Source organism: Drosophila grimshawi, unplaced genomic scaffold (genome assembly GCF_018153295.1).
Source record: "Drosophila grimshawi isolate 15287-2541.00 unplaced genomic scaffold, ASM1815329v1 contig_311, whole genome shotgun sequence".
Lineage (NCBI taxonomy): Eukaryota > Metazoa > Arthropoda > Insecta > Diptera > Drosophilidae > Drosophila > Drosophila grimshawi.
Window position 1 is genome coordinate 16652991 of NW_025063098.1, and position 22010 is coordinate 16675000.

Below are 22010 nucleotides of genomic sequence, written 5' to 3' on the forward strand. Positions count from 1 at the left end.
GATTGTATAACGCAAAAGCTATGTGCCTCGTCTTAAGAACCGAGAGGCGTTTAAGTTTATTCAACTGGTTTTTCATTTACATTTAACTATGCTCTGAATTAAGAACTTACATCAATAGGGATCTTAATTAACATATGACTGACTTAATCTTCATAGAATACATTTGACATGATTATTTTAGCACCAATATATATTTTCAATTATCTTCGTCGGATGATTCTTGCATTTGCTGCTCGGCCAAATATTCTTGAATTTTTGAATGCAATGCTGGATCAGCTTGCAGATGCTGCAGCTGGATGAATGCTTTACTGGCGCAGCCAACAACTGGACAACGGACATCAGTGCCGTTTTGAAGTGAAGCCTTAACGGTATCACGATCGTAGTGGTGTCCGCATTTAGTGTTGCGCACAGGATTCGACATAATGGCCTTCGACCAGGGATCATACATGGAGACAGCCATGCCACCAGTTTCCCGCACTTCAATCACATTGTCGTCGTCATGAGCGTTAGTGGCACTCGCATTGCTATCACTAATGCCTTCCATGGTTCTTTTAAACTCTTTGTACTCGGACGTCTGCTTAATGTTTATCCGTTTCTTCTCCTCTGTGGCAGATAATTGTGAGTAGATTTGTTCAAACTCTTCCACGGTATTTGCCTGATTCGAAGCGTGCTGTACATTAGTATCGATGCGCTTTTGCTTTGCCTTGATGAGCATTAGCTTTCCCCCGTACTCCAAACGTTCATTCATGATTTCATTGCCCAGCTTTTTTATTTCGTCCTGGAAACTGCCATCACAACCTGACATACAAATCAAAAAAGGTGTTGCATTTTTGAGACACCAAGAAACGGTAATGTACTTACAATTTTCCAATGACTTCATAAACAGCGAATTATCAATAAGGGTTTGTTTGACATCATCGACATTTTGTATAAAATCCATCGTATAATGTTAGTTATTTTCTCAATTGACGTTTTCTGTACGTAGCGCAGCTCAATTGTTTTTAATTTAGTGACTCCGATTACCCGATTATCGATGTAGTTATCGAAACGTCAAAATCGGTTTCTGGAAATAAACAAAATCAGTTAGGCGCGCTTTTCAAAAAAAAAAAAATGAAGCAATTAATATGAAAACAATGTAAAAAGAATATGAACATAATCTGGTTGATTAACATCTCAAATGAGTTGAACAAAGCTCAAATTTGTTAGTATGTAATCGTAATCTCCCATAAATTGTTATGCCTTGCCGTCGACAGCACCAATATATCGCTCAGCCGGCTAGCTATCGGCTCAACGGTAGTTCGACCGCGACCGCGGAAAGTTAACAAAAAATTGATGTTCTTTTATAAATAAAAAAAAAAAAAAATATTTCCATCAAACCAGTCCGCTCTCTGCTGTGTTGGCTGTGAGGGTGTTGTACAGCCTGCGTGTCCCTCCCTTCCTAGTGATTCCTGCTCTTAATTTCCTGGAGAAATTTCCTTTCACAATTATTCCTTTCTCGTTTGTTTATAATGCCCTCATCTCACCCGATCACATCGATTTACCACCTCATATTCATTTTTTTCAAACTATTTAATTTACAAATCATGTGATACATGTGACATAGTGATCCATAACATTTTGTTGTCCAACATTAAATTCGCTTATATATATGTAGTACAATTTTATTTATTTACTTAACTTAAAGCTTACAAAATATTTATAATTTTTCTTTCTTTTTTCTTGGCTTCAAAAGTGCGCATCACTAAGTGACAAAATGAGCATCAATATTGCATTGGTTAGAGCCGATCAGCTCTCTTTGGCTCTCTGTCGCAGTTAGGCGGGAACAAACTCACAGGTGTGTTGATATAATCCAAGTCGTCTCAGGGTCTCCGGGCTTCGACTTCCTAGTTCCTGAGTCCAGTTGTCCCTGGCATTTTCTCCTTGATGGTGGCGATAGATAGTTCTGCCTGTTGCTGCCGCCGGTTTGTATGATTTTATTTTATTTATCTGTTTTACTTTCGCTTTATATTTATTTATTTAATATATTTTTTGTTGTGTATAATTACTTCATAATTTATTTGAATTTCTATTTAAATAAATCTTTTTGCAGCGCAGTCTCCTCTTCCTCTTTCTTTTTTTTTTCTCGAGATGGCTCCCCATTCGATATCCCACGCCTATCGATCTATCTGCCGACTATTACAAAATACATAAATGATATCGAACTAACTGAGCGACGAACAAACCAGGGACTCTGTTCATTCGTTCAGTTTTGGTGAGTCATTCTATCGAACTTATTCTGAACGAAGCAAAATAAAACTGGTCACATTACGTTAAAATTGTATGTCGCGTTGTTCGGCTGTTGCTCGTGTAAAATTTAATAAAATTACACAAACGCACAACTCGCAGCCACAAACAACTTTTAATGTGAGTTGGAACACACGAGCCAGCAACAATGGGAGCCTGTGTATGTCGCATGAATCCCGACAATGAAACAATGAGTGTCTCCTCGGCGAGCGCATCGCGTCCGGTCAGCGCAGGTGAGTTTTTGTTCCCCATCAACCAATTCACATTCACATTCCAATTTGTGCATCCATTATCGAATGTAATTCTTTTGTTATTATTATTGTGTGTGTGCGTGTGTGCGTTTGTTTGGCTCTCTCTCACTCTCTGTTTCGCATATGTGTGTGTGTGTTTAGGCATCGCTTTGGGTGGCGCTGCGCGCAAAAATCGTCCACTGTGCCATGAGACAATTAAATGGCGTTCGGACGTCCCATTAACCGAAGGACAATTGCGCTCCAAGCGCGACGAGTTTTGGGACACAGCGCCGGCCTTCGATGGCCGCAAAGAGATCTGGGATGCACTCCGAGCGGCCACAAATGCAGCCGAGGGTCTGGACTTTCAAATGGCCCAGGCCATTCTGGATGGCGCCAATGTTTCGGTGCCCAATGGGTAAGTAAAATAATACTCAAATGTAATTACTTTTCACGCGTATAAAAAAAAAAATCAATAATTTGTTGCAAGTGATTTGAGCTGACCACTTATGCCGTCAATAGCATGTCCATTGCACTTTGTATGTGGCTTTTGTTAACTTCAATCAGAGTACAGTGATCGCTCGATATATGCCACGTTTCGCTGTCAAAGCGAAACATGATTCGACATATAAAATTGACAATAAGTGTTACAAATATGCCATTGCTTAAGCTAACTCTCATAGATAGTATAAATTCTGCATTGAAATGCATTTAATATTATGTATCTGGATCTGTCAATATCCAATCACCCACTGCCTATATATAGCGATCGGTATGTAGAAAGAGACTTGCTCAGGTCTGTGACACTCAAGAGTAGACTGAACTCTGAGGCAACAACGTGCTATAAATTATATTATTTTTCATAATTCCCTTGTTTTCAAATTTAAATACGAATTACGGGAATTCCTAAAAATAGAAAGTGTACAATGGAAACTAAGTTGAACAAAAGATATTTGCTCGACTTAATTAGTGAGCGATTGCTTTTCCTAAGTGTGTACGTTTCTCATACAGTTAATAATGAAATAATGAATTTAATTATATCGAGAACTGTATAATCACTAGAAATCCGAGCTCCTCTAAAATGGAATCGCTCTGATTTTCAGGGGAGATTCATAGAACGTAAATATGAATTTTTATTTATTTATTTATTTATATGTTAGGGTATTCGAACTTCGAACTTTGCTATAGTTAGATGATGAACTATTATTTGCCTGTTTAAAATCGATTTTTGACTGAGGGCCAAAACAATGCAGCAAAATGCGGTTGTAATAATGTCTAATAATTTATTTAAATGCATTTTTGACCTTTGCCACTTTCACACTCGTACGTGGAATGTTCTCTGGGATGTCCTTGCACCTGTTATTATATAGTTTTATCACTCTGTTATCTTTACAACGGCAACGTCAGCATTGGTATTATTGGCTTTAGCCAAACGTTTGGTTCAATGTGCGTATTTGGGGTAATTGCTGATAAGGTTTTCTTTTTTTATTATTCACATTTAGTTATTAACTAACATTTGTGTTTGATTGTAGCTACCTCACAGAATGCTACGATGAGCTGGGCACACAGTACAAGGTGCCCATCTATTGTTTATCATATCCCATAAACATTGTAAAGGAGGAAAATGGACGCGACTCGCCAGCTGAATACTCAGAGCCCGTCGATGGCGGCACCGAAATATTTCTCAAGCTGCGCATATCATCCACCATGACTGATGTTAAACTGCCTGTATACTCAAAGGATACGGTCGGACAGTGCAAGAAAAAGCTTCAAGTGAGTCACACACACATAAATATTTATGTATATATATATATTCATAAAGCTTGGCTAATCTGCTGTTGTGTTATCTTCAGGCTGTCGAGGGCGTCGATGCGTGTTGCCAACGTTGGTTCTACAGCGGCAAGCTGCTGGGCGATAAGGTGCCCATCGATGAGTGCAGCATACATCAAGGCTATGTGGTGCAGGTCATTGTTAATACGGAGCACTATAATCACGACAACAGCACGAGTATCGTTCAAATGTCGCTTGCGAGCTAGCAATGCACCAACTCTAAACTAGTCAACATAGGCAACAACAAGCTTTGTGAACACCACCATCAAAAACAACAACATTTAGCTAGCAGCGATAACAACAAATACATAATCATCAGGATAAATAACAGAAATGTTGCCACATATTGTGGCACAAAGAGCACAAAGAGCTTCAATGTAAAGCACAAAAAGCCACAGCAGAAGCAACAACAACAACCACAAAGTCAACAAATACATCCACAGCGAATATATTGCATTTATCAAAACTTGCACACTGCTGAATGTTTTGTTCTTTTTTGTGTTGTTGCCGCTTGTTCGCCTTATTGTTTATGTTGTTGTTGCTGTTTTGCTATTGCAATTTATACAATTCTGAGCGAAAGCAACAATTTAATGAAAAATGCTTATAAATCTAAAATTAATCATTTATATATATAAAAAAAAAAATTATATATATATATAAAAAAATATATATATACGTATAAATACATATATTTTTTTGATAATAAATTTATATGTTAACAATATTAAGCAGTCCCCAAACAGAAAACATCATTTGTATAAGGAATGGTACTGAATAATACTATTCAAAAATATGCTTTTGAGACTCACAATTGAAAATCAAATAAACAAATGTACATTTTTCGTGAAATCAAAAAAGCAAACTATAACAACTCAGAAGTTCAGAAGTAAAAAAAAAATACAAAGTAAATACAAAACTGTTTATTAACTAATTGTAAGCAAATATTGCAAACATTTGTATGTTAAGTTCAAAATGAAGAGAAAAGTAAAATAACAAAAAAAAAAAAACTGTAGTATTTGGCTGTAAGATGGAACAACAAAGCAAATATAAACATTTGCCATAAATGTTGAAATACTACAATTTACCAACTTTTGATACTGTACAATGAAGCATTAATGTAAGAACGAATGCCAAGCACAAATTTAAAGTGAAACAACAAAACGATAAACAATTGTTAAACATTTTTCTTGCTCAATGTAGTTAACATACAATAGTAGAAAGTGGTTGAACAACGAGGCGTTAATATCGGATAGATTAAAACCCAAGTACCTTATAAATGTATATGATTTTTTGCTTATAGTTTTATAGCCATAACAGAAATACAATCAAGTGCTTATTTATTAAACAAACATTCTAATTTTCTATGAATTTCTTACAAAAAAAAAAACTAAACTAAAAATATATTTATTGCAATATCGGAAAGAATAAAGAATTCGGAAAAGCAGAAGAGATTGTGCAAATTAGCTAATGAACGCAACAACTGGAACACGATTAATGTTAGTTATTATTGTTTTAATATATTTGTTTACATGTTTATGTGGCACAAATGACAATGAGCCAATTACTCATAGAACAATATCGATGGCGTTCTGTTTTGAGGCACCAGCATGTCTTCAATGTGTTTGTGTGTTGTATTACAATTTCTATGCAAACTTTTTTTAATTATTAATAATTGTATTATAAAAAAAAGAAGAAAAAACAACAAATAAAATGTAAATTTGCGAAACGTGTAGACTCTAACCACGAGCATCCAATTTCTGCAGTAGAGTGAGGAAAGAAAATGCCGTTGTGATGGTCTGTAAGATCAAATATTTAAATAGGATATGTGCTTAAATAAGGAGTACAGGCCACTCACCCCCCTCAAGCGATCCACATTCAGATTATAAATTTTACCAGCAGTCAGTCTAAATTCGCGTCGTGAGTTTATCATGAATATTATATAATCGCGGCGCAACTGATGCATATGCAGATGCCAAGGACTGCGCCACAGTGCCTCCCCACATCGCTGACTGTTCTGATAGACGATGTCGGCAAAGTAGCAGATGATGAACAGCTCGTAGACCACCAAGAGCAGATATTGACCCAGTGACACCATGCGCATAAATGAGTTGGCTGTAGTGCTCTTTGTGGACACAAATGCCACCAGGCACATGAGAAACGTTACCTCGCCGATCTTGAACAACCAAATCGGATTATAGAAACTTTCCATCTTTTGCAGTATTGATATTATATAACGATGTTGCTGCAAACAGTGTGTAAATGATTGCTTGAAGGCTCCGTAAAAACCCATATTGTTGCTGGGCTTTCGTTGCTCGATAAGCTGTTCCGGCGGAGTCAGTATTTCCAGGGAGTAGCTGTACTGGTCTGGCTCGGCATCTGCCACGGATTGCGCCTCTCGGAGTTTACTGTGGGTAAGTAAAGGTTTAGAAATCTAGTAATCTTAGCTTTTAATGTATTAAATATATATTTATAATTTTATAAAAACTATGATAATATTTTCAATGGAATGGAATAATAGCTAAAAAACAATTTTAATATAAAAATTAAATCATAAAAATAACTAATAATATCTTAAACATTCATTACGAACAAAGATTCTTTTAGAAATTGTTAAATAAAATCGTTTGAGCTAAAATATCTTTTTTGGCATAATTAACATAAAAAACATATTTTTTTGCAAATTAAAAACCTTTTTTGGAACTCAAGCGTTTGTATTTATCAAATAATTTGACCATTTAAACCTTAGCTGCTCCAGATTGGCACCCATTTTCAAATAACTGGTGGCGAGCACATTTTTCAAGCTGCAAAACAGAATATCATATTGTCCACATGTAAGAATGCTCAGCACCATATGAAATCCACTAGAAGCTGAAAAGGCAGCTGCCACTTGAATCTGCCCCATGGCCTGCAGAAAGAATACCAACTGATAGACATACGGTTGCTGTAAGCAAACAGACACATTAAAATCTATAATGATGAGGTATGTATTATAGCTTACTTTATAATCAAATGGATACCAACAGGATAAGGGCAGACTTCGATCTCTGTAAACTATGGGCAACGCCAGCCAGAATATCGTGCCCACAAAACAGCAGTAGACATAACTCTTGATCCACAGATTGGATTGACGCAATGCACTCCTAACGGTCACATAGGTAAATCCGGGTGCCGAACGTAGCTGATGTTTATCATTGATAAAACTAATAATCTGTGTCAACAGCTTGGGTCTAACCCGACGAAAGTACAACTTCATTGCAATGGTCCACGTGTAGATGATCGTTTGCAACAGACAATTGACCAGAAACTCCAGATCACCTTGGCCATAGTAAATGTAGATAGTGCCGATAAATAATGCCGCTATATGCACAGACACAAACAACGTGAATATCTCGTATATTCCATCTGCGATTCGTATTAAGTAGTTTAAACAGTTGTTTTCCTTTCTCAAACTCAATGGATACATTGCCGCCACTCGCATTGTCAAGAGTATAAATCCAAAGAGATCGCGACGTTCGATTTGCTTCACAATATTTTCATCTGACTGCTTCATGCTGTAGTCTTTGAAGTTTGATATATTTTGAAGTCCTTATATATAGGCTTTGGGTGGTTTTATTTGTGGGCGTTGCATAGTGTATTCTTATCATGAACTTTAAATTATAAGTTGCTGTCAAAAGTTCTCATTGAAATTAAATGTTATATTAATATTTCATAAGTAAATTGACAGCCAATCAAAAGTATTGATAAAGTCATCTGCTTTCTATGATTTACATTCATTCTCAATCAAAACTTTTGCTTAGTAATCAAAAGTTTTCAAATTCAATTTCACACCCTCAAATTCATTTAGATAGTTAGCCATCAAATTGAAGGCCTCTGCAATAGCAAAAACACTTTTAGAAAACGTCAGTAGTTAAATGAGGTTTCTACATATGTCTATAATCTAACTATATTTAAAAAATATTAGTTGATCTTTATAATTTGATCCGATACGGTTTAATTAACTGTTTAGTTGGCATATTTAGCAACAAAGCCTTGCCGTCGCTAGTTAAGTTTTGTAGCAAAGCATTAATATCGTAATTACAAATTTAATATAATAATTACAGTGTTGAGCTGTTGATTAAGACATAAAATGTGTTTGCTTCGACAGTGCCGAACTGGCAGATACCCTGTACCCATCTGTAAATTGTCGAAATAAACTTGGTAAGGTATGACTTCTGGCAAAGTTTCCAAAAGTTCACTGCTATTTCAGTTAAACTGTTAATATATATAAAGTGTATATATACTTTTGTCAAATATTATAACTTGGCTTATATTTAGTTTTGATTATTATAATTACTTGCTTGTGTCTACTTTTAATATTCTCCACTTTTAACACGAATCTTTGAAGATTGCAGGTTATAAATAAGAGAAAGCCTTCTATAAGTAGTCCAATTCAATGCACAAGTTGTGAATGCAATTCACAAGCAGAACTTAAGTTTCGAACAATAGCGGAATATGCCAGAAGTTGTTGAGTTAATTGGGTTCAGCAAAGGGAGGAACATTCCAGGTCAATAGATAGGAACAGAGTTGCGACAAGTTTACGCTGCAACATGGCGTATGCATGTTGTACGAAACTCAAACAACAACAAGGACAACAAACGGAATGCGAGCAATGCGAGCAGAAGGATTAAACAAAAGCGCGGAAAGTTGAAATGCTAAAGAGAATGTTAGAACAATTGAGAATGCGCATCAGCAAAACTGCCATTTGCCAGCTATCAGTTAAATGACTGTCATTAGCAATGCGGTCCTGCGATAACGAATAAAGAAGATGGGCGATGTTTATTTATTCATTCCTTAATATGCTGCGGTTTCTTTTTTATTTATTTTCATTTGTAATTTTACTGCAATGAGATACAAACAGACAAAGTAGTTGGGAAATGAAGCGTAAAGCGAACAAAATGATTGGTTAATATGAGAATAAAATACGCAATATAAAATATTTGTATAGAAAATACATGTGAAAAACGCTTTGTTTAATCTCAATCGATGTTCAGTTGACGGAAGGTGCCTTCCATGCCAAATAAATCATCGCTGGTCTTTGGTGCGCCCGGACGCAAGGATTCGTTGGCCTTCTTGTCCTCCTGCTCCTTGAACCATTCGGTCTTGTCGACCAGTTTCTGTTTCCACCACTGATTCAGCTCGACAATGGGACCCGCCTTGCCGCCGTACTCATTGGGCAGCAGATCACGTGGCACCACCTTGTACAGGCTCTCCACATCATTGTGGAAGGTAATACGGCTGCGGATCTTCTCCTTGACGAAGGGCTTAACAAAGTTGAAGATGGTATCGACCAGTGGCGAAATGTTAATCACATGAACCTCCTTCACCTTGACGGGATATGCCTCCTGGACTGCAATAAGGAATTTCTTCACCACCGTGGGTGAGAATTTGGCAAAATGCGATGCACTCGCAACGACTGCATCCAAAATGAAGATATCCCCAGCAATGCCGACAGACTCCTCAGCCAGTCGAACATCACCAATCATGAGAGCCACCTTCATTGCATCGAGAATGTGATGCGGCTGGAAATCGCAATCGATGCCGCGTATAAACGTAATCCGACGTCCATTTGGCGTTATTCCAGGCAATGTGGGACAGTGACTAATAATTGATAGATATGCACATTTAATATAAAGATTCATTTCTTAGTCTTCTTCCCGATGCGGCTTACACATAGTCCAGCACAATGTTGAGCTCCTCGCGATTGATATCGCGATTGGAGAAGAACTCGGGCACCGCATTCCTCATCGTATAGTACATGTCCAGCTTCTTCTTGACCTTCTCCATGCTGAACTTGCAGCCGCGCAAGAATGTCGTCAGACGCATATCGTCCATGTCCTTGGGCAGATGTGGTTGCGTCTCCAGCCACTCGCGGATCAACTTAATGTCACGCTCAATATCAGCTGGATCCTCCGGTTCGCGCAGCTCCTCGCGTATGCTCACGCGCTGTGCCGGTGTTGGATGTAGCATCATCATCTGATTTTAGCAAAACAATAAGAAATTCATAATTTATTAAATTAGTTTAGAGTCAAACAAGATAGGAAAGTTTGCCTCGATAAGAATACATATCCGATCTGAACAGATAATGATAGTTTTTGGGAAAATATAAGAAAGATAACGACATAATGAATTTAAATACGTATCTTTAATGAGGTATTATTTATTATTAAAAATACGATTATTTATTTATTCCTTGATATGCTTCGGCTTCTTTTTATTTACTTTTGTAAACAACGTAGTTGGTGTGGTTGGTTAATATGAGAACTAAATATGCAATATAAAATAGATCTATAGAAAATGTGTATTCTTTATTATGTGTATGTAAGGTATTCTTTATTATTAGCAATTTTATTATTGATTGATCCATTGTATGCAGCAATGCAATGAGTATTCCGGCTCTGAGATGCACATTTCTGATGGACATTTTGTCCAAAAATGAATATAAGTACAAATTATACATAAGGAAGCAATTGCACAAATACAATTATTGTGTATAATAAATTACTTGTTGCAGACTCACTTGACTGTTGAAATTCGACCCCATTAAAGCCATCTGTGACTTGGCCAATCATTATTTGTTGACGTGCTATCTTCTATCTAATAATATATATGTATATTTTTGTACATTTTAATTGAGCTACTATGAAATCTCCACTTAATGTCACAGGCGAGTGCGTCGTTTCATTAACATGGCCAGATACCCCTTATACGAATACATGCATGTATCTATATATACATATATATAGATATTCATATATATATATATTGTTTTAATGTTGCAGTACTTTTTAGAGCCGAAGACGGAGGCACACAGGCAAAGAGATAGTAAGTAAAGTCACGCCCATTTGCGTAAGAGTATTCAGTTGAGTCCAAATCAACTGCGAAGCGACCTTAAAATAGAAACTGTTCATTGTTCACGTCTATTCAGCAAATATTTCGGTTGACTTTTTGATGTACTATCAGCGATTGCGGCAACAACAACAAATGCCACAACAATGCTATATAAGACTCCATAAAATAAAGTGCAAAATAAGAGACACACTTTTGCATAGTACATACACACTATCACACACTCACACACACTTACACACACACATAAATAATTGCAAAAGCAAAGCAACAGCTGAAACTCAGTTCCGTGCGTAAATGAGCCGGGAAAGCTATGCTTAAAATACTTTTGGCTTAAACACTAGCCTTTAAATGTTAATTTTGTAATTTTGCTTTGGTCTTGACCTCCCCACTGTTTCTGTCTTCAACTAATTTGTGTCTGTTGTTTGGTTGTTGATTTCGCTTTTACTATTCTCTTTACTTATTTGTGGCTGTGACTGTGGCACTGCGCAATGCGTAAATATTGTGCTGTTTATCTGAGTCCATGGACTGTGTTTGCTTTACGTAAAGTAAATGTGTTTAATTGCTCTATTATGGTCAGCTACAGCTGGTAAAACTTAGAGAGATATTTGATGAAACGAGATTCTTAGAGACTCGACTAAAATTGTGGTCAAAGGAAATTTGGTTAAATAATGCATAGTTATAAATGTAGTGTTGTAGAATAGAAGATAATATTATTATTTTTTGGTGAGGGTAAGTTACTTACGGGATGTCGAATGAAATTTAATTTAAAGCTAAAACATTTTACTTCAGATCTCTATTTTTTAATTAACTAAATCCAATTTTCTATAAATTATTTCAACATCAATTCTACATAAATAATAATTTTCAATGTTTTGTATAAAAAAATTACTTTCCCGCAAGCTGAAATTTTTTTACAAAATGAAACCAGCGCGACCACTACAAAAACTTTAGGTTTGTAATCGGATTTGCAACACAACAACTGCCACCATGTGGCAATAGACAAAAGAGTGTCATGCCTCATTTAGGCCAACCAGCAAGAAAAGCGACTGTTTCATTGCTGTGATTTGGTTGGAAAAGAATGCCGAAATGCAAAGCCAAACCTCGTGCTAAGTACTGTATGCCACAAGCAACCTGCAATAGCAATCGAACGTGCCACAAGCAACGGCTGCAGCAACAATTACTACCGGTTGCACATTCAATATAAATGTGTTGGATCTGGAAGTGGATGTGGATGTGGTAGTGGTAGTGGCTTGTGCATCGTGTGGAAACTAAGCGCACATTGCTCTATGTACACTCATGTGGCTGTCTCATAGTTGTTGTTGCTGTTGTTGTTGGTAATGGTCATTGCGTTTATTGCAAATGTTGCCTGCAACAGCAACAACATCAATTATTGCGAAAATCTTCGCGAAAACCAAAATTTAAGGCGGTTCAAATAGAAACGGGTTTATTGCCTGGCTTTTGGTCGTTAGGCTCAAACTGCTCCTCTCTCAGTGTCTCTCTTTGTTCATATATGCCATTATTATTATTACTTTAATGCTATTTGCGTTTGTTTTGTAATTGTGTGGTCTTCAGCACATTTGTGGGCAGTGTTTCTCAGTCAAAAAGTGTATGAGGAAATTCAACATAAATGTGTCAAGTAACAAGTGTTATTTCTTAATCTGAATAGTGCATATGAAACGAAAGTCTCAAAATACAATTTGAGGGTACTCTGTGCACTTTACATAAAAAGGGAGTATTTCCTTTAGCACATTTTTAGCATTCACATTTTGGATTTCAATTGAAATTCGTGAAGCCTTTGATTTATCAGAGTTATTCTTCTCGATTATTGCTTTAGCACAATTGGCTTTAATTTATACGCATTCCAAGCTAAGCTGATGTCCAATCCTTCTTTGAAAAACCGTTCATATTTACAATTGTTCTTCTCGTCGCACAATTTAACTGCACATGATTTGCACACATATTTGATTGCTGTTATTGTTGCACTCATTTAAATTCCATGCTGCATTTCAGATTTCGGCTGGTGTGCATGACAATTCTTATAAAATTCAAAGATTTATATTGATATGGCGGATTTGAAACAAAAAGCGCAATCTGCATTTCTGATTTCTGTATAGCCGAATCTATTTAAATGTTTGCCTGTGTATAACAGCTCACCTTGATTATGGTTAGTTAATTGGTTAGTCAGCTGGTAATCCTTTTTTGGGGTTGTTTTTATTTTTGAATTTTTTTTTCTTTTTGAGTATCCAATGGGAAAGGCACAGGAACGGAATGGAGACACAAAAAACTCAACCGAAGCGCTGAAGACGGTAACTGAATCTGAACGTCTCGAAACAAGTTACGGAGCATATAAATACTCAAGCGAGCCAAGCGGCCAACGAACAACGACAACGAAGCAGCTGACGAACAACGAACAACGATTGCAATACTAACAACAACAACAACACCAACCACAACAACAGCAACAACGTGAGCAGAAGAAAACCGAAAGCCGTTAAACAGATCATGCCACGAAAATCGGTCAAAGAGAAAAATCTGCACGAACCAACGACTGTCTGTGTCTGCATCTGCGTAAGTTTTTCCATGGCTTGGAAAAGGAGGGAAAGGGGCTAGATTCGTCTGTCATTTTGCGCAAGAGAAGTTCAATGAGCGCACAACGGCTACAGAGCTGCCACGCTCCACTGCCGGCCATTCAGCCAGCAATATATTACAGCGGTCAGCTTTGCAGCACAAAAAAAATGAAAACAAATGATAAATAATACTCGTGTCAGCTGCTTAGCCAAGTTTCCAACCAGCGCTGGCAAAGTTTGTGCCTTAAGTCTTTTGTTTGAGTTCTGTCTGCTGCACAACCACGCGGCTTTAGCAGTGGCATTATGCTCAGCTGATATTCATTTGTAAAGACAAATATATATATTTATATATAGATACACTATTTTATCCACTATTTTTTCCACTTTCTATCGATCTAAAAATAAATGACTAAGTATCGTTAGCTATGGCGAAAATGTAGCTGAAAATTGATGAATATAATCGAAACGCCTTAGCGTGCACATTTCAATGGATTTTCAACTGAAAATCACTTTTGTTATAATTATTGCAGTTTTTATTTTTCGTTATTTCTCTGTGTTTTTTTTCGACACATTTCAATTAAGCAATTTGACTAAGCAATCCATATTATTGACTACGATTTCTACTCTACTCTGAGAGTCGTTGAACTTGTGGCGGTGCCAGTAGCATTTCCTCATTTTTATTTAAATAAAACCACAGTAAAAAAAATTAATTTTCCATAATCCATAAGGTTATCATGGACTGTGTTTACGAATTGTTTTGGGTTTATTGTTCCACTTGATGATTGCCAACAATTATTAAGACTCATAAGCGTGCTCTTGTCTAGGGTCAACTTCAGTTTTATTAAGCACTCTACATTAACGATTTGCGTTTTATTGAACCAGCTACTGCACTTTCTTGGGGGGATATGGAGAGTAACAACGAAAATGTTGCACAAATTAAAGGGAAAATAATAAAATACTAAAGTGGTTAAATTATAAAATTTCAAATTTTCCATGAATTTGAGAATATTTTTCCAATGACATAGATTCCATTAATTAAACTTTTCATTTTATAAAAAAATTTATTATGTATTATTCTTTTTAAACTTATATATAGTCTAGTTTTCTTGGTTTTAAAAATCAGCTATTAATGACAAATACCATTTTTTCGATATTTAATTTTATTGTTATTATAGTAGAATATTCATTCTACAGTCGTTCTTATTTTAAGGCAACATCTGCACATATTTATAATACACAGAAGAACATTTCTATTCAATAAATCTTTAAAAATGTCTTTACTTGACATTGCTTAAACTTTCGCCACATAATTATGTAATTTACGCAGTATCATAATGTTGGAGTCGATAAACAATTTATAATACTTTAACGATGTACATGCAATTTTGGCACTCTGTATTCACAAAAACTTGAGCAGAGTCTGTAGCAAGACTCAAAACAATGACAAATCGAGTTAAAAACATTTTAAAAAACATGCATGACTAAGAAATTAAAAACATAAAATGGCTTCCTCCCCTTGCACACTTTCCAACCATTCTTCGTACTTAAGCAACAGCAGTCATAATGAAGAAGAAAACTAATTAAACAGTAGACTAATAAATTAGGCAGCTGCTACCCATTCTTGCAGTTGTCGTTGTTGCTGTTGTTGCACAAGTCAAGAAACTTTCATTGTCAGACAGAAAGTCGGAGCCACACAAGAAATAAGAAGAAATTAAGCAGCTAAGCACTTGTAGAGGAAGAGGAAGATATTTGGATGAAGTAGCACATATCTATAACGTAGCAAAGAAGGTAACTTGTTGTTGCAACAAACAAGCAATATATATATATATATATATATATATATTTCGTGTGTTTCCTGGCGCGCATAGTTTTAGTGTCAGGCACATGAAAGCTGTTGGAAGAAATAAAATTCCCTAAGTAGCTGTATATATATATAAATATATGATGTACTCGCAAGAAGCTCACAACCGTGGCCGCATTTAAGCAGAGTGTGAATTGTGTAGCGTTGCTTGTGAGTTCAGCTCGGTTCAGTTCAGTTGCAGTTGAAACTGAAGTTGGGCAATCCAAGAAACCATAATCATAAAGCGCGCTTTCAAAATGTGTGGCCTATGTATGTATAACTGTGTATATGCGTAAACGCTGGATTTCAAATTACATTTTTGCCACATTTCGTTTAAAACACTCAACACACTTTAATTGCCAACTTCAATTGTTGTTGCATTAACTGGCTTAGCTAACAGCTTTTTAATGTGCCTGCCAAAAAAAAAGTAAAAAAGCTGAAGAAAAAAAGTAATAAAACACGGCAGACTAGAAATCGGCATTAATCATTTATATTCAATTAAGCGAGTTTTGCTCATCTGTCCGGCGAAGAAAAAATTGTTGGCATGCAGCGATGCATGCAATCCTTAAACTTACTTCAATATTTGCACATGTGGGCGATTATAACTGGGCAAGTGGGCGTGGCAATGAGTGAGTCATCAAGCTATTGTCCATTACGTGATCATCTTTAGCGTACATCCAAAAAATATAGTGAGACATTTTAAATATTTACCATCAATTACAGAAAAAAGATCGGCATAAAAAAAGGAACGTAAATTTAAAGAGATCGGTTTATGGATGATCTATGATTAATAGTGCTTGCAACGTTTTTTAGAGATTAGCTGTTCACTCTTGGCTTATATAACATATTTTACATGAGTTTCGAACATTTTTGGTGCAGATAATTTCCTGAAATCCTAATTAAACATGTTCCTCAATTTACTTACCTTAGAATCATCATTTTTTTTAGTAATATTTGCAATGAATAAAATACACTTGTTAAAATAGAGAAATGTTTTCTTGTATTGATTAGAGTTTGTACTACACATTTATTGGTTTTTGCGTATTGCGTTTACAATCAAAGCATTACATTTGAGAAGATATTCAGGTGAACAAATCAATAAAATATATATATGTATTTATGTGCTTGTAAACTAGTACAAAATTGCTGTTGATATACGATAACAATTAAATATTTGAATCTGGTTACTGTTTCCACAATTTAAAGGAATCTGTGACTGCTGACTGCTCAGTGGCTATCATAAAACATAAACTTTGACACAATTTGTTGGTACGGACAACAAGCAATACAATATATCAACTTTGTTGTTGTTCTTTTTGTTCACTTGAGCTGCACCAGCACCATGAAATAAGTGACAACAGCACCGAGCACCTAGAAAAAGTTTCAAGTTGTAAATTGTAAATTGTCAGGAATGGAGAGCGGGAGGAGGGGGTAGGTGTAATGCTTACGGAGGCAAACAAATCCAGCGAGACAGTGAAGAATTTAGCACCTGATATACTCATTGCCTTTTGACACTGTTGGCAAACGATCTGCACAAAAGTTTTGGCCTCCTCAGAGCCATCGTACCAGTGACAGGAGTAGGCCGCCTCCATGACAGATGAGCTCTGTGTGTGTATGTGTGTGTGTGTGTTGCAGTTGTTAATGTGCAATTGTTGTTGTTAACTCAGGAATTTTGTACACTCACCTCTTCAATCAGACGGTTGCCAAAAATGCAAAAGTGAAACACCTGCGCCAGTGCATAGCCCAAATATCCAATTACCGTAAATGCATATACATTAACCCCATTGATTTTTGTTGCCTGATAGGCGAGTAGTGTCAGCATTATGGTCGAAACAAGCATATGCAACAGTAGAGCAGCACCGTATGTATCCCCAATGGCAGCGACCAACCTAATTGGACACGACATGAGTGAGAAAGCTCGATAATTGTATTACACACTTAATTGGTTAGTGAAATGAAAATTTGACTCAATTCAAAAGCAATAAAAAATCTCGCATTTTCCTGATAATATCAAATTCTCTGTCTGTTTCAAACCTGAGCCTTTGCTATACGATATTTAAGGTAATTCAATTACGTTTCCAATAAGTATAAAATTATATGTGTAATCCGCTAGAAATAATGGGTTGGATTGTATATATGCAAAAACACATTTTTTCGCCAAATACAAAGGCATGGCATATAAACATAACTTTATATTATAAAATTAATTAAATTATTAATTTAATTGACATGTAACTTTCATGTTTGTATTGCTAATCTAACTTATCATTAGAAAAATAATACTGCTAGATTGGATTTACTAATTTCTAATCACTTTTAATAGCTGTTGTTGCATTTCATTAAATATTTTTACCCATACAATATATATATATATAATACTGCATATCCATATATCTCAAAATCTGTATTTCAATTCTAACAAACTACAGATTGTTTTTATATTAATACAAGTTTCTTTGCAAAACTCAAGAAAGTCATTAGGAAAACTATGCCAAGAAAAAAAATTGCTTATGACGACATTACACTTAAACTCAAACTGTGGATTTGATATCCATTATAAGCGGACAACAAGATTATAATAAACTATCTCTAAACCATAACCACACATATAAGATTAAAGTAACATTTGTAACATAAGTAAATGGAATAGGAAAACTAATGTTGATATTGAAGTTTATGTAGGAGGCTTTTACATTTGAATAATTTGCAATATTAAAATAAATTTAAATTGGTTACAAAATTGTAAACTAACAAAGCATATTGTTTTTTAGTTTCTTATTATCTCTCCTTATAGCACTGTAAGGGCCCTTCAGTTTTAATAGTTTATGTGGGAACATTTCGATTTATTTAAACTATTCACACGCTTTCAATCCCATACAACAAGCCCACTGAATCTTCAGTAACTAGCAGTGTGTATTGATTTTGTATGCTGCACACAATTTGCCATTACATTTCGGGTATTTGGGAATTGGACTTACCGGACGACGTGCTTGTGCCGCTCCACCCAATACTTGATGGCGCTGCGAACCATCATTTCCTGTTTTTTGCTGAGCCCATTGGGATTAGAGGCCATGCCATTGCCATTTGCTGCCGGATTGAAGGATTGCAATGTTGATGGTGCTCGAAATTGTGCACCCCAATCTGCTTTGGTGCTGTAGATGCCGGTCATATCCATGTCCACTTCCTTCTCTGCAAATGAAATTGAAGCTTGGCATGCAATTTGTGCAACAAATACGCACCCTCATTATGTATGAGCTCCGACTTGGAATTGGCCGAAAGTGAACGAAACAATGCAGCCGAATTGGGTCTGTAGGTGTCCAGCGAGGCTGATAGTTCCATTAACGGTTTCATAATGCCCTTCAGATGTTGCAGCTGCTCGCAAGCAAATATCAACCAGGAGCAGAACATCACATCACATAAATTCGAATGCATCATGGAGAAGAGTACGTAGTAAATCTGCAGCACGAAGCTAATCATATAGAACATGCCATGGCTCGAATCCCATGGATAGAATGCTTTTATCGGCAATCTGGGTATTGGAACGGTAATCGTGGAGTTCGTCTCCTTATCCATCGCAAACTTGACGCTTTCCCCAAAGAACGTAATTGTTATCCAGGCTGTAGCCGAGGCGACAGTTGTTAGCATGACCAGAAAGAAGAGTTTACGCATTTTGGCCAAGGATATTGAATGATATCGTGCATCTGACTCGGCGAATAATGAATGTGAATTAGCCTGATTCCAAATGTTTAAGGTTCTAACACGAACAGAACTCTTTAGTATCATTTACGGATATTCTCAATTACTTAGCTTACCTGTAAAAGTTCTTCTGATTGATGGCCAGGTAGACAAACTTGACAATGCAATGCGTAAAGAACAGAGTAGTAATTGTGTTGCCGGACAGCTCATTGACCTCCTCCGCATTCAGTGCCATATTCACCAGTATGAAACAAAACTGCAGCACAATAATTACCAAATGCACCGATGAGAAGATTCTTTTCATGAACACGCTGCCTCCAGTAAAGTTATGCATAAATAATCCAGTGTATCTCATCGTCAGTATGTTCGGCATCAGGTCGGCCACCAGGCCGGTATACTTGCTGGGCTGCATTGATGTAGACATCCCTTTAGCTAACAATATTCGTAACTAAGTTAAATGATTTCCTTATGGATGCCCTGTATTTTCGTTAAATCAAAGAAACATACATTATGGTAATTACCAAAGGAATACCCTTTTTCTGCGTCTTTCAACAATGCTAATAGATAGGAGATATTAACAAAGAATTCTAAAAACAATTTTACAACAACATTTTATTTTCCGAGTGGCCGCATGACTAATTCGCTTTAGAATTGCAAATATTATTGGGATTACTCATTTTTAAAAACCCATTTTTTTATATTTTGTTTTTGCTTTGTTTTTAAAGATTTTTTTGGTAAACATTGTATTTTTTTTTATTTTTATTTCAGCAATTACTGATTTTATGAAGTTTCACATAATACACAATATTATAAGAAATACTTAGTTTTCTGATTTAGAAAACATTTTTCAAAAATATTTTTCTCTTTGTTTTTTTTCTGAATGCCGCAATTACTGAATTTATGAAGTTTCCCATTCACAATATTTGAATACTTCAAGATAGTAAGTGTAATATAAACTTTGTAAATACCGCACTTTATGGCCAAGAACTTAAGACTAGTTAACTTGCCTCCGTCGAGTCGTCGATGTTAATGAAAATTGAAATCTCAAACCGGCTGCTATTACCCACAAAATTGGTTGTATTTACTATATACTCATCTACATAGAGCCGAGTACACATGGATCCCAGACTTGGAGGTATGTGCGCTTTGAAGACAAAATTCACACGCAACGCCCACTGAAAAACCACATTTTCAGGGGCCAAGTACATATGGCAAGGACTCGTCCTGTCTGTGCCATGATGGAAAGTATAGTCATTGGTCAGTTCTGGTGTGTCCCTGACACTCTCATCGTTCATGTGCATGTTAATGAAAATCTATGTCTTAAGTTGAGTCTATACACTATATACTTGGTTGCTTATACATTCAGCTTTTCACGTATATATCATTTAATTTTAAATGTTTGCGAGCAGGCTGCGGTATTCCCACAATTAAATGGAACCCCTCACCAGAACCACCTGAACCACTTGATATAGACACGCGGCGTATACGCAACGTGCAATTGTGGCAGTGTGCCAATACTACTATTGGCTGTTCCTGTTGCTAGCTTAAAGCATCTGCCATATTCACATTTTAAAATCATCGATTATTTCCAAATGCCTGCGGGTATGAATGAATGTTATTGTTATCTAATGTTGAAAGTTTTAGCTGTGGAAAAAGTATTATAAATGATATATGCGTGTAATAGTTTAACATAAAAATGATTTTGAATAAAGCAACGCCATAACTAATATATATATTATATATATATATACTTTATTCGTTCAACACGTAATTTTTTAATCACATTCAAATAGCTAAATAATATATAAGAAAATGAGAACTAAAATACATATTTACTTAAACCTAAAAGATCAAAAGCCAAAATCAAAAAGCTTAATGTCCACTTTCAATTCAATTTCAATTGGATTCGCATATTATTGATTTATTTATAAAAAGCTTCCGTAAAGTTATGAATATGTATTTAAACAATGCATATTGAGTCAACTGTATCAGTACATATTTTGATTACATCCAATAATGTATATAATTATATATTATGGGATGACCTTTATTTAGTCTTCCAGTCTTGGATGGTTTACCAATTTAGTTAAACGACAAGCTTGTAAGAAGCATGCATCAGAGCACCACTCAATATTCGGAATATGTAGTTTATTTTCTGATTTTTCATTTGGCAGATCAACTTTTTCGTAAGATTATTTTCCAATTAATAACACAAAGTTATTTCCGATACGTTGTAAAGTTTATTTGAATGAATATAGTTAAGACTAGAAGCCTGTGTCTTTTTCGCAAAATTTCGTTTGGTTATTAAGGCTTGAAGCCAATTGCTAAACCTGCTCACCAACGAGAGTAACTAACAAAAACGATCGATCAGCTATCGAGATTATTCATCGAGAGAAAGTTGGAGCGCTTTACAATGAGATCGCTGTTTACGCTGGCTGCTGCAGGTCAAACTGCATATATACATATATAATTGCGATTGACAGTAAACTATTTATATTATGCCACGCAGGGCTCCAAATTCAATCATGTAACAATCAATTAATTATCGTTTAACGTTCTTTGCTGCTGCAGATAACAGCTGCATTCACCTATGTGATTGTCATCAGAAAAACATGTTGACAAGTTGTGAAAACCTTTGCAGCTGTACACAAATTCGATTACAATTAAAAGTACAACACT

General features: G+C 35.9%; 5 protein-coding genes across 5 annotated transcripts; 1 reads left to right on the plus strand and 4 right to left on the minus strand.

Moving 5' to 3' along the window:
- Nucleotide 1: 1 nt before the first annotated feature.
- LOC6567628 (E3 SUMO-protein ligase NSE2) lies at nucleotides 2-1024 on the minus strand. Its single transcript, XM_001993991.3, has 2 exons — nucleotides 862-1024; nucleotides 2-798 (listed from the first exon to the last, which is right to left on the minus strand). Exons 1-2 carry the CDS (start codon nucleotides 938-940, stop codon nucleotides 197-199), a joined length of 681 nt encoding a protein of 226 aa, XP_001994027.1. The 5' UTR covers nucleotides 941-1024; the 3' UTR covers nucleotides 2-196.
- Nucleotides 1025-2330: 1306 nt separating this feature from the next.
- On the plus strand, nucleotides 2331-5502 carry LOC6567627 (ubiquitin domain-containing protein 2). Its single transcript, XM_001993990.2, has 4 exons — nucleotides 2331-2516; nucleotides 2676-2928; nucleotides 4043-4283; nucleotides 4364-5502. The coding sequence occupies exons 1-4, from the start codon at nucleotides 2432-2434 to the stop codon at nucleotides 4544-4546; spliced, it is 762 nt and encodes a 253-aa protein (XP_001994026.1). The 5' UTR covers nucleotides 2331-2431; the 3' UTR covers nucleotides 4547-5502.
- A 574-nt stretch (nucleotides 5503-6076) lies between these two features.
- Nucleotides 6077-7890, minus strand: LOC6567626 (odorant receptor 83a). The gene is made up of 4 exons (XM_001993989.1): nucleotides 7339-7890; nucleotides 7082-7281; nucleotides 6196-6745; nucleotides 6077-6136 (listed from the first exon to the last, which is right to left on the minus strand). The coding sequence occupies exons 1-4, from the start codon at nucleotides 7888-7890 to the stop codon at nucleotides 6077-6079; spliced, it is 1362 nt and encodes a 453-aa protein (XP_001994025.1).
- A 1294-nt stretch (nucleotides 7891-9184) lies between these two features.
- Nucleotides 9185-13512, minus strand: LOC6567625 (alpha-tocopherol transfer protein-like). The gene is made up of 3 exons (XM_001993988.2): nucleotides 13383-13512; nucleotides 10048-10352; nucleotides 9185-9977 (listed from the first exon to the last, which is right to left on the minus strand). Exons 2-3 carry the CDS (start codon nucleotides 10350-10352, stop codon nucleotides 9356-9358), a joined length of 927 nt encoding a protein of 308 aa, XP_001994024.1. The 5' UTR covers nucleotides 13383-13512; the 3' UTR covers nucleotides 9185-9355.
- A 3130-nt stretch (nucleotides 13513-16642) lies between these two features.
- On the minus strand, nucleotides 16643-19804 carry LOC6567624 (odorant receptor coreceptor). Its single transcript, XM_001993987.3, has 6 exons — nucleotides 19448-19804; nucleotides 18875-19389; nucleotides 18614-18824; nucleotides 17320-17524; nucleotides 17084-17239; nucleotides 16643-17006 (listed from the first exon to the last, which is right to left on the minus strand). Exons 1-6 carry the CDS (start codon nucleotides 19753-19755, stop codon nucleotides 16956-16958), a joined length of 1446 nt encoding a protein of 481 aa, XP_001994023.1. The 5' UTR covers nucleotides 19756-19804; the 3' UTR covers nucleotides 16643-16955.
- Nucleotides 19805-22010: the final 2206 nt, after the last annotated feature.

Coding starts and splice junctions, on each gene's coding strand:
- LOC6567626 (XM_001993989.1), bottom strand. CDS start 7,890: ATGAAGCAGTCAGATGAAAATATTGTGAAGCAAATCGAACGTCGCGAT. Junction 6,746..7,081: donor GCCAATCTGGAGCAGCTAAG/GTTTAAATGGTC, acceptor ACTTACCCACAG/TAAACTCCGAGAGGCGCAAT. Junction 6,137..6,195: donor ATGTGGATCGCTTGAGGGGG/GTGAGTGGCCTG, acceptor TTGATCTTACAG/ACCATCACAACGGCATTTTC.
- LOC6567628 (XM_001993991.3), bottom strand. CDS start 940: ATGGATTTTATACAAAATGTCGATGATGTCAAACAAACCCTTATTGAT. Junction 799..861: donor TATGAAGTCATTGGAAAATT/GTAAGTACATTA, acceptor TTTGTATGTCAG/GTTGTGATGGCAGTTTCCAG.
- LOC6567624 (XM_001993987.3), bottom strand. CDS start 19,755: ATGTCTACATCAATGCAGCCCAGCAAGTATACCGGCCTGGTGGCCGAC. Junction 19,390..19,447: donor AATCAGAAGAACTTTTACAG/GTAAGCTAAGTA, acceptor TGTTCGTGTTAG/AACCTTAAACATTTGGAATC. Junction 18,825..18,874: donor GGAGCTCATACATAATGAGG/GTGCGTATTTGT, acceptor TTTCATTTGCAG/AGAAGGAAGTGGACATGGAT.
- LOC6567625 (XM_001993988.2), bottom strand. CDS start 10,352: ATGATGATGCTACATCCAACACCGGCACAGCGCGTGAGCATACGCGAG. Junction 9,978..10,047: donor AACATTGTGCTGGACTATGT/GTAAGCCGCATC, acceptor ATCAATTATTAG/TCACTGTCCCACATTGCCTG.
- LOC6567627 (XM_001993990.2), top strand. CDS start 2,432: ATGGGAGCCTGTGTATGTCGCATGAATCCCGACAATGAAACAATGAGT. Junction 2,929..4,042: donor AATGTTTCGGTGCCCAATGG/GTAAGTAAAATA, acceptor GTTTGATTGTAG/CTACCTCACAGAATGCTACG. Junction 4,284..4,363: donor AGTGCAAGAAAAAGCTTCAA/GTGAGTCACACA, acceptor TGTTATCTTCAG/GCTGTCGAGGGCGTCGATGC.